We start from the raw sequence: 16,059 nt of genomic DNA on the forward strand, positions 1-16,059 counted from the left end.
AACCCAGGGAGCTAGGACATAATGTCTCAGGGGTCTGATGGCCTAGGTTGGAATCCCTCCTTTGCATCTATTTGCTAAATGTGAGCTCGCAGATGGTGGGGGGGGGAAGGTTTTGCAGATGCTGGTGACCGCCTCATGCCCCACCAGCACCGTGATATAGTCAGAGCGCTGTCCTGCGAGGTGTTTCTGTGGGCAAGTCTTCATGTCGGGCTTTTTATGTACGTGTGTGGCAAAATACACAACATGAAATGGACCATCTGAACCATTTTTAAGCATGCAGTTCAGCGGTATGAAGTACATTCACGTTGTTGTGCGACCATCGTCGCCACCTGCCCCCGGAACCTTTGTGTCTTCCTAAAACGAAGCTCTGTCCCCATTAAATACAACTCCCCATTCCGGGGCCCTTTCCCTGTCCTGTTTTTATATATATATATGTAAACTCTTTAATCTGTAGCGTCTCTACAGCTGGGTACAACTGTTGCCCTGTAGAGCCAAGAAAACTGAGGCTGAGCAAGAACAAGGGATCGGCCGAGGCCACGCACAGCTGGTTTCAGGAATGGGCTTGGTTCTGGGGCTACCCATTCCCTGACCTGCTAGTTCATCCCTCCTGGCCTTATCTTGGAGTTCCCCCCAAATAGCTTCCTCTCATGGAAGTGCAGAGATCCATAGCCAACCTCAGGCAGAGGCCTCTCACCGATGGAGTGTGCCCCCCCCTGACCCCAGGATGTCTGGCATCTGCAGGAAGCACTCTTTGACTTAAGGACCACTGCGTATTTCTTGGTGAGATGGGGTGGGGGTGGCATGCACGTGGAGGCAGATGCTTGCACGAGATAACAAGCAGCACTGGTGGAGGAGAGAGCTGGCCCCCATCTCCCTGGAGCTCACTCATCCCCTGACATGGGTTTGCAGCAATCACCCAATTATCAGCTTACTCTTGTGATTTCACATCTTTGTCCGCCTCCCTGCCGAGCAGGCAAGACCTTCCCATTTTACAGGGGAGACAGACGGACATTTGGAGAAATCAGGGTCACATAGCTGTTAAGTGAGGGAGGTCTGAAGAGGCCGGTGGAGCAGGGCTGAGGGCTGGGGCTGGCGTTCTCCAGAAATGGAAGGGAGCTTGGAAATGAGGGGCGTGTGCTGGTGTTGACCCTGCCCCACAGTGACACCGGACCTTCCTGCCTTTAATTTCCCCATCTCAAAAAGGAAAGAACCTTTGTCTTTAACTCCTTTTGAAGCTTAATGTTTGGGCCGCAGGTTTGCTGTAATTCAGTGGTAATTTAAGTTGAAAACTCTGTGGCTGACACATCAGTCCGAGGTCAAAACATCAGCCCCTCCTCTTTGGGCCCCTTTCAAGAGCCTCTCGCTCCTCTTTTCCCTGAATTCCTGGCAACAAAGGATCATTTCTCCAGCCCCTCTCAGCCATGAAAGGGATTCACTCCCGGTTTGTATCCCTTGATCCTCCTGTGATGCATCCCAAAGGAATAAGTGGTGGGATCTCTCTTGTAGGAATGCTGGGGAAACATCCTTCCCAAATGCCTCTCGGATGAAAGAACAGAAGGGTCAAGGCTTTAGCTTTTCGACTTTTAAAGGAATCAGACAGACCGGCCTTGGAGGGTATGTTGGCTGGCAAAGCATTTTGGCAGTAGTCACCCAAATGTAAACTGCTTCTACGTGCCCTTCGGTCCTGAAGCTTCATTTCTAGATTGTGCTCCGGATGCTTCTGCCCCAAAGATAGAGGTAGAGGAGGAGTCTTTGCCCAGACCAGTAGCTGCAGAAGGGTGGAACCCGTCCATCGGGCACTGGTTACATCCATGACAATAAGCGTCCACAGGACAGAGTTTCCTGCTGCATTTTAACAGAGGCAGCTCTCCATGTAATGATCTGGCTCCGTCTCCAAGTTATATGTTAGGAAGATTGAGAATCATCCTAGCTCATTACCCAAGGAAGGGCCTCTTCAATGGGTTTCCTTACCTTTGGGAGCCCAGGGACGGGTTCCTGGGGTCACAGTTAGCATGTGGCTCACACACGTGGGCGCTTAGGTGTGCAGGATATCCTCGTGGATCCACGTTCCCCACAGAGCTAAAGCCATTGTGTGAATCTGATGGGGAAATGGGGGTCCAGACTTGCCCTGAGTTACCCATTCATTCTTCATGTGTCCACTGAGCAACCACATGTGCCTAGCCCACCTGGGCACTCCAGGCCCAGAGACGAGGGGGCACTGCCCTTGGTGTCAGAAAGGACCAAGACCAAGATGGGGGGAGGTGTTTGTGCCAATAACTATGTGCCAGCAAGTGTGAGAAGGTGAGGGTCAGCATGAGCTTCAGAGAAGTGGTCATTCTTGAGTGAAGTCTTAAATGACAAGGGAAAGGCATTCTGAACCAAAGACACAGACGTGCGGGATATTTGGAGGACTGTGTGTGGCCCACCGTGGCTAGACCGGCTGGCGGGGCTCCCCAGGTAGAGTTCAGGAGACCACGTTCACACATTTGGTCTTGACCCCGCAGGCTACTCCGTGAGTGCCAGGAGTCTCCTCTCTGAGCAGAGGGGAGGTGCTGGGCATCTGGGACTCAACCACTCTCTTCTCCTCTGCAGTTTGTTGAAGTCGAAGGACAGATCACGTCCTTGGTCGATCTTTACCCATCCTTCCTAAGGAAGGGTTTCCGTCGGGAAATCTTCATCGCCTTCATATGTAGCATCAGCTACTTGCTGGGGCTGGCGATGGTGACGGAGGTAGGTGGCTTTCTCACCTGGCCCGAGGGACCTCCTCTTGCAGGGCTCTTGGTGACCTACACATGCTCCAAAGACCAGTCCAAGGCTGTACTGCCCCTCCTCCCGCTGGTGGAGGCAGTGGCTAGGCTGTAGCACCGAGATGGGATATCTCCTGGCCCCACCCAGTTCAGGGATCCCACCCTGCCCAAGGGACCTGGCCTACATTTCAGGCAGCAGGAGACAGCTCAGGACCCAGCAGTTGACCCAGACTTCCCAACCCTCTCTCCTGTTACCATGGCAACACCTTGGCCACCCCCTGCCCTCCGTCTCTCCCTCGTCCCAGGATGCCTGGGAGAGAGGTGCTTCAGCCGAAATCCATTTTAATGGCAGCTCTTTTCACCCACGACTGTGCCACAGCCCTTCTCAGGCCCGGAGGGGAGGTGGAGACATTCAAAAAGATAAACGCAGACCTCCTGGTAGATACCACCACGGTGCTGGGCCTGTGTGGTCGGCAGGGAGTGTGCACTGTTCAGAGGGTGGGCGGGGGCCCTGAGGAGGCTCCATCCAGAAGGGAAAAAAGATGCAGGAGCAGCACAGTGTCTAAGGCAGAGGTGGGCCAGCTGTCTAAGAAGAGGCAGCAGAAAAGAAAGATTCTTGCGCTAAGATAAACATGGAAGCCTGGCATAGGCCTGGGGCCTGCTGTCTTATGCCGCCCTCCCCACCTACCACCCCTCATTCTCCAGCAAATCACTGCATTTGCTCCCAAACTCCGTTCAGGTTTCACATCACCACTTTTTCCTACTGGAAATGCAAATGACTGTTTCTCTAGAAATGTCTTTAAGAAACACACACACACGCGCACACACACGCATGCGCCAAAGGCAGATCACAGCTCCACACTGAGCAGTTGGCTTTCACTGAAGTATCCTCTGTTGGCCCCGGTTAGTTTTCAGCACCTGCTTCCGGAAACCCATCATTTTTACTGAGGAAAACATCTTTGCTTTCATTTTCCTGTGTGTATTTGTGTGTGTTTTAAGATTTTATTTTCTTAAGTAATCTCTGCACCCAGCGCGGAGCTCGATCTCAGAACCCCAAGATCAAGAGTCTCACGCTCCACCGACTGAGCCAGCTGGGCGCCCCTGTGTGTCTGTGCTTGTTAACTAATCTGTCAAACATGAAGTTGAGCATCTTTCTACACATGTATCTAGTCATCATAGTCTGTGTTTTAGTCTTGGGTTTTCTATTTCTTACTGATCTGTCAAAGCTCTTTATATATGAAGGGAATTGGATACCAAATAACAAGTCAACCTTCTCTGGTTTTTTTCTTCATAGGGTGGCATGTATGTGTTTCAACTCTTTGACTACTATGCAGCTAGCGGTGTATGCCTTTTGTGGGTTGCATTCTTTGAATGTTTTGTTATTGCCTGGATATATGGTGAGTACGGACTTTGGCATATACTGTCTCAAGTCTCTTCTTTGGGTCTCTGTATTTAGAAGCTTCCAAAACAGAATTCGAAGGGGCATTCACTCTGAGTTGAACACAAAGGCTTTCCCTACTTGGCATTTTCCCCTCAAGGCTTCCCCTTTTGTACAGAAATAATACCGTTGTGGCCACATGTGACATATTCTCCCCATGCTAAAGGTGCAGGGTGTGACTGTATGTTTTGAGAAACACAGAATTTGTCTGTGTAGGGGGGTCTATCTATGAGTTACTGCTCTGGGACCCGGACATGGTCTATTTTAATCCTCTTGAGACCTTGGATTGGCCACACCAGGATTTGGGGGCTGCCTAAGTTTGCCTAAAAAATATACGATGCCCAGTTACATTTGAGTTTCACATAATTTCAGATGAACATCTGCCACTCTTGGATCTATGTGGTGTTGAGCAGCAGGGACCTTGAGCAGACCCCTGAGTCCCCCTCGTGGCCCTTGAGCCCCTGCTGTGCAATTCCCAGGGTAGATGCTGGCGTTGGACACAGTGTCACTCTCTGTCTCCCTCCGTCTCTCCTAGGCAGCGATAACCTTTATGACGGTATTGAGGACATGATTGGCTACCGGCCTGGGCCCTGGATGAAGTACAGCTGGGCCGTGGTCACTCCAGTTCTCTGTGTTGTGAGTTCTGCCCTGCCTGGCTTGTGGGTGCTAGCCTTTTGTCCATGGGGCTTGACCTTATCACCTGCTGAACCATTTTTTGCTCAGCACCTGCCAAGCACTGGCCTGTAACAAGCCCAGTGACACCTCTGCCTGGGAGAGGTGAGGCAGCAGGCTGCTCCCAAAAGTTCCTTGAGATGAGTTTTGAAGAATAAGTAAGAGCTTGTCAGGAAGAGAAAATAGAAAGAGCATTCCTGGCAGAGGAACCAGCCTGGGCCGTGCAAAGGCAAGGTGTTGAGGAAGAGGAAGGTGTGTCGGGGCATGCATGTCGAGAAATTCAGGGGGTCCACAACAAAGCACATAACCTTTCCCCAAGCCCTTCTGGAGCTCGTGAGCTCAGTTTGGGTCACTGATCAAATTGAGGGGCCTTTAGGGTGTCAAATGGAGAGAGGTCATGGACACTGGAAGTGAGGTGTTTCCATGGCAGGGTGGGAGTTGTGTCCAGAAAGGGGAAATCCCAGCAAAGAGATGCTCTGGACTCTCCCAAGAACAAGGAAGCTTCGTACACACCCAGGACTCAAGGGCAGTGACGTGCCACATTCCTCTCCCCCCGCCCCCCACCCCCGTGCCAGGTTTCCCTTGCCCGCCATCTTGGAATGCAGGTTAGAGCATGCCCAGACACTCCATTTCAATCTTTTCCCCAGAGGTTCTGGCAGAAGGGAAGTCCTCTTCTTCCCTGTCATTATTTGAAACCACTTGTGAGCTTTGGAGCTAATTGCAGGGGAAGACATCTGCTAGGCCATTCTTGGCTCGTGCCATGAGGCGCACAAATGGCAGAAATGTTCCTTGCGTTTAGGAACCAGGTGCTGAGGGATGAACGGGCCCTCCCCTCAGTGAGCCTGCTCTCAGGGCCAGAATAAATCAACACGGCCGTGAACTCGCAGTGTGCACCTCCCTTCTCTTGGGGCCCTGGTTTCCCCCGTTTGTAATGGCAAGGAGGCTCTGCAGTGAGAGGCGAGTGACAGCTGACAACCTTAGGTTTGCTGTCATTTAGTATGGCTGTGGCCTTCTCATCTGAGGTGCATGTTTTCCCCACAAAATGCAATAAGCTGTAGCAACCAGCAGCCGCAACAACTGGCAAGTTTATCGTGGGAGATGAATTTAGTTGGGTTCAGAGCCCGTGTTCTTGTTCTCACTCGACAGTGGTTTGTGAGCACCTCCTGTCACCACTCCGTCCCTCCCTGAGATGAGGGAGGGGTAGATCAGAGGTAGGCTGTATCCCCAGGCGGTGGGATGAGGTCACCCTGGTGGAAAGAGGAATGTGAAGGGGCAGGTACCAAGCTTCCTCGTGCTGGGAGAGCCCAGAGCAGCGCTCTCCTGGGCCCCATCCCGATCTGAGCTACACCCCACCCTTAGGGATGGAAGCAACAACAACAGAACCAGACAAACGGTAGTTGCCCCCGGGAAAGTATCTGTAGCCTAATGCTCTCCCTTCCCCTGCCACCAATTCTGATTTATGTGGATTTGTCTTCCCGTCAAACCCCAGTTATTAGATAATGAAGATTTAAGTCCTTTTTACGTTGTGGATCCATCCAAGGCAATCCTGGGTCATATATGAGATGCTATAATTTTGACCAGAAACAAGCCCTGGGCTCTCCCAGCCAGCCTTATGTGCTCTTCTCAGGGAAATGTGGACTTTGCACAGGCTTTGGGGCTCAGAGCTCACCACACCCCACCGTTCATGGATACTGATGGCCACTGGCCACTGGCTTGGGCTTGGGGCTGGACACACCCCCACAGGGCAAGACCCAGGTCTGCACCCTGTCCTGGGGGTCAGGGATGGAGATGGGTGAGTGGGGGAAGGGAGGAAAGGCTTTCACCCATGCAGCTAACATTTATTATGCACCTGCTGTGTACATCTGGAGCTGCACCAGGTGTTAGAGAAACAGGGGAGCAAGAGAGACGTCCTGCTTGCCCTCGCCGATTCAGTTAGGTCGGGGGAGCATGTGTGAAGAAGTAATTATAACCATATGCTTTCTGGGAAGGAAAGCTATGGTCACCTGACAGAGTCCGGGCAGGGCCTGGACACGTAAGACGAAGACAGGACCATTCGAGCTAAATGAGGATGGAGGGTAAGGGCTCGAGTCAAGAGAACAGCCTGTTCTAAGGCCCCAGGGCACGCAGCTAAGGAGCTGGAAGGATCTCAGGACAGCTGGAGTGCGGACATGGAGAGGGGGTGGCAGGCTGGTGAGGGGTGAAGGGGCACAGCTCTTGGCTAACGTTGCTGGCCGGACTGAGGGATTTGGACTGGATCCTGAAGGCACTGGGGGACCACGGAAGGGTGTTGAGCAGGGAAGTGACGTGGTCAGGTTTGCCCCAGGGGAGGTCCTCAGGCAGCCGAGTGAGGAAGGGCGTAAGGCCCCTTGAGTGGGCCCTGCCCTGCTCCTAGAGCCCCCTGCTCCTGATGCCAGGGCCCCCCTGACTGCCCCATCTCTCTCCACAGGGATGTTTTATCTTCTCTCTCGTCAAGTACGTACCCCTGACCTACAACAAAGTCTACGTGTACCCCACCTGGGCCATCGGGCTGGGCTGGAGCCTGGCCCTGTCCTCCATGATGTGCGTCCCCTTGGTCATGGTCATCCGCCTCTGCCAGACGGAAGGGCCGTTCCTTGTGGTGAGCACGTGGGGCCGAGGCTGGATATGGGGGGTGCGGGAGGGCGAGAAGGGAGAGGGTGAAAGCCAGCCACTGGCTGTCGGCTGTTCCATTTGCTGTGTGACCTTGGGCACGTCGCTTGCCCTCTCTGGGTCCTAAACCCGTCGCCTGCCCCCTGGAGGGGTTGAGGTTGTCAGCAGGCATGTGGGGAAACAAGAACAAAAACAGTTCACATGGACGAAGGCTCTGGTGACATTCAGAGCAGAACTGTGGCAGGGCGAGGAATTTGCCAAGCAGAGAATGAGAAGTGGAGGGGTGTGACGCTTGGTACGTTCACAGGGAAGGACATGTGATAGCGTTTGGGCAGCAATGACATGTTCTGAGGGGGGCAGGTGAGTAATGAAGCTTGAGAAGTGACAGTAGCTTTGCATGTCAGGCTAAGAGGTAGGGCTTTATCCTGGGAACAGTGGGGACCGTGGTGCTGAAGCAGTAAGACAGGAGACAAGGAGCTGGGAAGGAAGCCTGAGCTCTACCCAGAGGCCTTCTCTTACCCTGGAGCCATGTTCTGGATAAGCCCGGCCCATGCTGGTGTCCCCTTCCCCAGATTTGTGGCCCCATCTGCTTCCTGAGACAGGCCCTCAGTCCTCCAAGCTTCTGTGCCTGCCAGTCTCCCACCCCAAGGTCCCCTCCTTACCACCAACCCCTCAGAAATTTCTCTAACAATACTGCAGATTCCAGGCTGTGGCAAAAACTGGGGCTCTTTCCAAGAAATCCTTTTCTTAGAATCTCCCTTAACCTTTGGGCTTGGGCCAGCTCCAAGACTACACTGTTTTGTTCTGGACTCTTTTTATTGTTATTCTCTTAAAAATCTGGAGCCAGGATGTCCTGGGGCCCTGGCTCCCCCTTGGGCTGGGCCGGTTTCCTTGTGGGCAGAGGAATGGCCTGGAGGTGGTGTTGGTGGGGGGAGAGGGGTGGCTGGGCAGAAGGCACCAGCCTTCCCTAGACAGAGGAAGCAGGCCAGGGTGTGCCTGGGAGGAAAACATGAAGCCACGAAGCCGGGGTCTGTCTGAGCTGGGATAGCCCTTGGGCCCTTGAGGTGTTCCTGCAGCATCGGACCCATTGTAATTTCTCAGAGGACACAGGGAAGGACCCCAGCACTCAGCCAGAATGCTGATAGGACCTATCGTTTGTGAAAATCCTGAAATACGGGGTCTGGGGACAGATCTGTGATCGCTACGGTCCTGAGCCCTCCACATGTCCCTTTCCCCCCCTCCCCGCCCCCCCCCCCCCCCCGTTACCTCTTGCAAACCCAGCCCCTCCCTGGGAATATCCAGAATGTCCCTACTGCCCAGAAACTAACGGGTTAATTGGGGCAGAGCAGATAGTCTTGGATGTTTGTTCCAATTGGTCTCTGCCCACAGCAACCACATATTTCAACCCTGGGGGACACCTTGCACTAACTTGTGTCCCTTCAAAGCCTAATTTTAAAATATTGTTCCATCCCAAGTTCAGAGGTTTGATGAGAATGGGTTTTGGGGGGGGGGGCGGGGAGGGAAGGAGGGTGTGGAGGGGGGGAGGAGGAGGGTGTGGGTGAGGCCTCTTCCCAAACTTGCACCTCACGGTTGCCTCCAAGCCAGGTGGATAGCCAAAGCGCCGTCCTCTGAAGGCATTTGAGCCACCATCCATCTGTTTGTCACGTGCCCCTCGACCTCCCGTCTGCGCTCCCAGCCATGAGCTTCTCCCTGAGCCACATTTGTAAACTGAGAGCTCCGTCCCGGGGTGACTCCCCTTCTGTCCGCACCTCCCAGATACGTGGAGTCCTGGGTGGCTGTCTGGCATTGCTTGCCTCTCGTCCTACCTTCTGGGCTTACAGCTGTATAGAGAGGCAGCATGATGGCAGGGAGCCAAGCCTGCTCTCCTGCTGGCCCTCCGTCCCTTACCCTTTCCCTGGGGCCTCCAGGCTGGTTCCCCCAGAACCAGGCGGGGAACCTGGGCAAGGGAAGGACTCACTCGGGGCCAGGAGGGACCTGGAGAAGGCGATCGAAAGTTGCAGCAGGCAGCCATGTGCTCAGCTCTGGCCTGCTGTTACTAGTTGCCAGATCTTGCAAGGTTTTAAGAGCAGATGGAAATTAAATTTAGATTTTTCGAGTGAAATATGGTAGCTCTTGGGGCACCTGAGTGGCTCAGTCAGTTAAGCGTCTGATTTCAGCTCAGGTCATGATCTCGCGGTTTGTGAGATCAATCCCTGCATTGGGCTCTGTGCTGACAGCTCGGAGCCTGGAGCCTGCTTCCAATTCTGTGTCTACCTCTCTGTGCCCCTCCCCAGCTGGCACTCTGTCTCTGTTTCTCTCAAAAATAAATAAATGTTTAAAAACATTTTTTTAAAAAAGAAATGAGATATGGTAGCTTTTAATAAGCAGCTTAAAAATTGTAATATACGTAAGTTGAATGTAAATGTCTAAAGAGAGGATTTTTTTATTCACAGCTGCTTCCTATTTAAGTCTTTGAGTAGACACTTGGCAGGGGAAAGCTGGCGGTCAGGAGCCCTGAGTTCCAGTCCCAAATCCGCTGAGGGTCTTCTGGGTGTCGCGGGAAGGCTCTTTCCCTCACTGCTTCTATAATCAGGCAACCAGACAGAAGGATGAAACTCATCCTGTCCCAAAGTGATGGGACAACTCTCATGAAGTCCAATCTCCGGTCCCTCTCTGAGGACCTCAGACACGAGCAGTGTCTCTGAGCCCCCAGCAGGGAGAACTAGACACCTGCAAGAGAACGGGAGGGCCATGCAAGAAGGCAGGAAATGAAGTTTACAGGTGGCTGAGGAGTTGGGGGTTTCTCCTTGGGGAAGGTAGGAAGCCAGGGGAGGCTCATAATCGTCTTCCTACCTCGGGCATACAAATTGCAGAAACTCAGCTGCTTTGCAAGTCAGAGAAATCTGGGGATGGGGATTACAAGGAGGCAGATTTCAGCTTCGTAGGAGAAAGAAGTCGGAGCCAGGCGGTATGAGTCCCCCTGTCCCTGAGGTGTGCAAGCAGGGGTTGGCCAAGGAAACTATTGACGGGAATTCTGCCCTCATTCAGGGCCCAGAGGGACCTTAGAAGAAGCACCTTAGTTCAACTCCTTCATTTGCTAGTGGATGAAGTGGGAGGTCCAGAGAGGGGGTTAGTTTGCCAAAGGCCAAACAGCGCACTGGCCGGGCTCGGAGGGGATAGACGGCTGTGGTGAAGAGGGGAACTAGGACGCCTGACTTTCCTCTCTGCTCCCATCCTGTTCCTTCTCCAGAGACTCAAGTACCTGCTGACCCCGAGGGAACCCAACCGCTGGGCCGTGGAGCGCGAGGGAGCTACGCCCTACAGCTCCCGCCTGGCCGTGAACGGCGCTCTCATGAAACCGACCCACATCATAGTAGAGACCATGATGTGAGCTCTCGGGCGCTCGGGCGGACGGGCTGCTTCCCTGCTGTTTACTAACATTAGATTCTCATAGGACCAGGTTTACAGAGCTTTCTATTTGCACTAGGATTGTTTTTTTTAATTGTCACAGAAAATGTTACTCTGTGTGCGTGCGTGCGTGCGTGCGTGTGTGTGTGTGGTATCGTGTGTATGTGTTTTTTGTTTTGATTTGGGGATATTTTATACAAAACAGAAAACCCACCGGCGGATGTCCGGGGCGAGGCAGAGTTTTCATATTGAATTAGATGTATTTTATGGGAACTTGGTAAATTTTTCTTTGTATTTTTTTTTTTTACATATAACTATATATACATTTAGAGATTGTCATACACTTTTACCACTTGAATCGATCTTGCCAGCAACAGATCTCGTTTTCAAAAGCAATTCTTCGGTGCTTGTATAGCTGGCAGAAAGTTCTGCCCCCAAAAACACAGGGTGGAATTTTCCTGGACGGGAGACCCATTTTAAAGGTGTAGTACCTTCCCAGCCTGGTTCAGATAGAAGCATACAGCAGAGGGGACGCCCCACCAGCCGGCCTGACCCAGAGGGGCTAGAGAAAGGAGGGCCACAGGGAGAGGTTTCATTACACTTGTCTTAGCCAAGAAGAGAGATGCCAAAATAGTGAATCAACGCCTCCAGTCAAGGGACTGACTTACAGCTGACAGGTGAGGCCTTACAGCCAAAGTCTGATTCTCTAGAAACCGTTGCACCAAGAGCAAAATCCCGGCTGTTATTTTGAGATGGAGGGTGGATAGTCAGAAGGACTGTCAGATCGATTGTCAGAACCATTCATCGGAGCGGGGGCAGTAAGAGCTCCCAAGAGGGTGCTGGTGAGGATGGAACCCCGACATTCAGGAGGCCTCGGGAGGCTGCGGTCCCACGGCTTCCCAGCTAGAGTTCGAGGCCGGCATTGCGGGAGCCGCCAGCGGTCTCAGGGCTCCGACCCTCACACGGATGGGTCTGTTGCGTTTTAATGGGGTTCTATCAGGTTCTGGCCGGCCCCCCGCTGACCTCTCTCGCAGCTGCCTGTAGGAGAGAAGCGTGATGTATTTGGTGAGGGATGAGGGGTGAGCCAGTGGACCAAAGGGTGTGGGCCCAGGCGTTCAGAGAGGCCTGGTGTCAGGGAGGGGTGCTTTTCTTTCCTCAGCAATCCACACTCAGCTCTGTCCTCGTCTCCCAGGGGCTGGGAAACTCCCGACACGCTCCCGGCTCAGGGCTGCCCCAGCTCCTAGCTGGGAGTGCCAAGAGTGCTTTTGGAGCCTCCCTGGATCTTTGACTTGGGCGAAGTGCTCCCAAACCCTCCTCCCCGTTCAGGCAGAAGAGCAGCCCTTGGTGGTGACTCGGGAGATGGTGAAACTCTTCACAACTCCTGCGGTAGCTGGTGTTAGATACACACTATGTGGGGACCGAGGAGAGGAGGTGAGAGGGCATTTTCTAGAAGGGTGGGATTGTTCAGGGGGCTGGCACCCCAGAACTGGCTTACCCAAGAGCCTGTCTTCTCTGAACCAGGAGGGAAGGTACTCCACCTTTAAAATCCCGAGACGGACATGTCTCCGCCCCAGCCCCCATTTGGACCTAAACTGTGCCATTTAAACTGTCACTTCCAAGTTCAGAGTCTAAATACAACACGTTGTCACGCACAAATTACAGTGACGGCCTCGTGGGGCGTGGAGAGTGGTCCAGCTCGGGTTTTCGGAGCAGGGGCTCTCTGAATCCTGGAACCCTCTCCCCAGATTCGGGAGGGGAGGAGCCTCTGGGGTCCTAGGGGCAGAGGCAGTTCTGAACCTCTTCTCTTTGGCAAGCATCCACATTTCACTGTTTCCAAAGCGTATACTCTGCCAAACAATACCCAGTCCTATTCCAAACTGTTAACAATTCTGTGTTCCTGTTTCTCTATGTATTTATGGTTGCCGCTGTGTCTGATATGATTTTGTCAGGTTTTTTTCCCTAATTTTACCGAGTAGCAATGTGACCTGTTTTCCTTTGTCTCATGGAACTTAGTAAACTAACCACTGTCAACGATTGGGGACAGGTGACACGTGGGGTCGAGGGGGGCCTGGCGTGCTGTGGCTGCCTGGGCATTTTGTGGCCATTTCAGGCTACAATGTCTCCCCTCTGGTGAAAGGCTACAGTATTTTGGGTTGGTAGGCAAATTGCAACATTCTGGAAATGGCCTGGGAAAGGCCTCTCATAAAATTCGCAGACCAAATTCTAGACCAAAGACACATGCAGACCAAGTCCCCAGGCCCCGCCTGGAAGGAAGGTCAGCCACTTTCCCCAAGCCCGCTCCTCGACAATCGCCCGGTGCACCTGTCTCCAATTGGACCCTCTTGTCTACTCCCCTCGCCCTTGTGTTTCCGCAGAACTTGGCTCTGTGAGTACAAGGTGTGATGGTGCGTGACTTTTCTATGTCTCCTCATAAAGGAAACCTGTCATTGGAGCTCATGACTCTGGTCCTCCTGTCTCTGGAGAACAGGCAGCCCGCCCACTCTCTGCCTTGGGATGGGTTAGAATTTCCAGTGCCCGCAGATAGCCCAGCAGGCCAGCTCTGGAAGGGAAGCGAGGGAGGTGGTTAAAGAACTTGTTTTAGGATGCAGAAATGGGTAAGCGCCTCAGGATAAATCTCACCCGGGGAGATGCTTCGCCGGGCCTGGCATGGGCTGTGTTGGTCCCCGCAGTGGGCAGTCTTTCGTGGTCAGTGCCTCCCCGGTCAGCGCCCTTATAAAATGGGGGAAATCAGACCTGCTGTGAGGAAGAAGCTGGGCACGGCAAGCAGGGACTGGAGCCGGGCTGTCTGGAGTCCGTCTGGCCGCAGGTTCTCCAAGGGGTGTGTGATGAGTGGCGCGTGTAGCTCCCCAGTGTTCTCCCTGAAGACCAAAGACGAGCCTTTATGAAAAAGGAAGCGCTCTGTCCCCCCAGCATTCAGGGACGAGGGGAGCAGCACGCCCCGTCCTCTCACCATCCTCGGGCCAACTGGACCTCAAGCTGTGGCTCCGTGGGACCGACGACTGCCCTCCCTCTGGTAGGAGAGGTGGCACCCGTTCACCCTGGCCCTGCACCCAACAGCCCTCTGTGAGCTAGGAGCTGACCTCCCTATGGCACGTGAGGAAACTGAGGCCCAGTGAAGCCGGTTGGTGTGCAAGAGGCAGAATCCCTTAGGCAGGATTTAGCCTGAGGCCACGAGGGACATTCCCAGGCAGGGAAGTGAGTGGCCTTGGATGATTTCTGGGTGACACGGCCCCCTCTCTGTACCTCTGCTCCCTCATTCTTACCCCAGATCCCAGCGCACCCCTAGAGAAGGTGGCAAAGTCCAAGGGGAGTGAGCCACCCTCAGCCTAGCACAGGGTGATCTTGTGTCATCTGGTGCCACTGCACAGTGGTCCGGGGCCCAGCCAGCATCTCCCCAGCACTGCCCCTCTGGTCGGGGAAATGCTCTGGGCAGCCAGGGCTAAAGGCAGACACTGCCTCCCTTCCCCTCCAGCCTCAGACACGGGCCAGGAAGGGACCCAAGAGAAACCCTGAGGTGGCTAGAGGTCCCATCCAGCCCCGAGCCCCAATGTCAGGCAGCCCCAGGCTGGGCTGTCCACGTGAATGCTATAAATAGCCCGGTGCAAAAATCCAACAGGCACAAACCAAACAACATCCCAGATATCAAAATGCAGAGAGGGGTGTGGGCAACCTGGAAGCCAGAGAACAGCATTTCCCTCGCCCCCAACGCCCTGTTAATGCCTGGCCCTCAGACTGCTCTTGTTTTAATCGGAAGCTATGTTTCATTGTTCTCTTGGTGGGTGTCACTACAGACGTGTTCTGACAGTTCCCTGAGGAATCTTGTTATATATTTGGCTTCCAATTGAGATGTTGGCTCCATTTCTTTCTCCCCCCCCCCCCTTATTTTTTACCCACTTAATTTTCGAATCCCTAGCAACTGTGACTCTGTATTTAGCACAAGAGAAAGCTGAGAACGTGGGTCTTGCCTCCTTCCAGAAATATGTCTGGCTCATCAGGACTTTTTTTTAAAACTTCAAAATATTTTTAAGATATTTTAAACTTTTGTAAAAAAAAAAATCAACCAACGAGAGACTCTTCTGAGGAGGAATTTGTATTTGAATAAGATCCTTGGTGTGTAATTCAGTCTTGCAGTATACAAGCTTTTGTGTATAAATGTTTTATGATATGAATCCCTGTATTTTGCAGGGCTTTTCTTTTCCTCTTTTGCTTTTTAGATAAATATGTATATCGATATTTTAAATTCATCTTTGCTTTTTTTTTAGAGGAGTTTGTAATCACCTTATAACATGAAAATAAACATTTCCTTTTTAAAATCCAACACGTGTTCTGTGTTTTTCTTTTTTAATATTTTTTTTGAGAGTGTGCACATGTGCAAGCAAGTTGGGAGGGGGGCAGGAGCAGAGAGAGAGAGAGAGAGAGAGAGAGAGAGAATCCCAAGCAGGTTCCACACTCAGCGCAGAGCCCGACTGGGGGCTCAATCCCAGGACCCGAGAGGATCATGACCTGAGCTGAAGTCAAGAGTCAGACACTTAACTGACTGAGCTTCCCAGGTGCCCTTGGTTCTGTTTTGATGAGGCTGTTTCTCTTCATGTTTGGCAAGCACCTTAACAGTTTACAAAGGGCTTTCAGTTCTGCCCTAGGATGCTCATCAAAGGTGGGTCTTGTAGGAGGCCAAGGGTGGCTCAGTCGGTTAAGCGTCTGACTTCGGCTCAGGTCATGATCTCGAGGTTTGGGAGTTCGAGACCCGTGTCGGGCTCCATGCTGACAGTTCAGTGTCAGATTCTGTGTCTCCCTCTCTCTCTGCTCCTCTCCTGCTTGTGTTCTCTCTACCAAAAATAAACATTAAAAAAAAAAAAGGTGGGGGGGGTGGTAATTGTCTATGGAGACACTGAGGCAGAGGCTCACAGAGGGGTACACTTAACTCAGGGGCACAGAGCAAGTCTTTGAAAGAATTGTCCTGGGTCTGCTCTGGGCTGGTTCCCCTGACGCTGGGGACTGAAGCCCACCTGGCATGCACCCCGCCCCGCATGGCTGGGGACACCTCACAGTCTCCTGAGCCTCGGTTTCCCCACCTGGAATAAACTGCCCCTTTCAAGGCTTCGGGCTGATTAGAGGTCACGCACCAGGAGTAGTTACTGGCACCCA

General features: G+C 52.9%; 1 protein-coding gene across 3 annotated transcripts in view; it reads left to right on the top strand.

Moving 5' to 3' along the window:
* SLC6A6 (solute carrier family 6 member 6) overlaps positions 1–15,232 on the top strand; it is an 88,886-nt gene extending 73,654 nt beyond the window's left edge. For all 3 annotated transcript variants that reach the window (XM_086697333.1, XM_086697331.1, XM_086697332.1), the window contains 5 exons: positions 2,593–2,730; positions 4,042–4,144; positions 4,721–4,821; positions 7,304–7,474; positions 10,736–15,232. In XM_086697333.1, coding sequence (XP_086553459.1) covers positions 2,593–2,730; positions 4,042–4,144; positions 4,721–4,821; positions 7,304–7,474; positions 10,736–10,876 — 654 coding nt within the window. In that variant the 3' untranslated portion in view covers positions 10,877–15,232. The remainder of the gene's footprint in view (positions 1–2,592; positions 2,731–4,041; positions 4,145–4,720; positions 4,822–7,303; positions 7,475–10,735) is intronic.
* The last annotated feature ends 827 nt before the right edge of the window (positions 15,233–16,059 follow it).

The sequence above is a fragment of the Puma concolor genome, chromosome A2 (assembly GCF_028749965.1).
Source record: "Puma concolor isolate L17-30 chromosome A2, mPumCon1.1.hap2, whole genome shotgun sequence".
NCBI classification, from domain to species: Eukaryota; Metazoa; Chordata; class Mammalia; order Carnivora; family Felidae; genus Puma; species Puma concolor.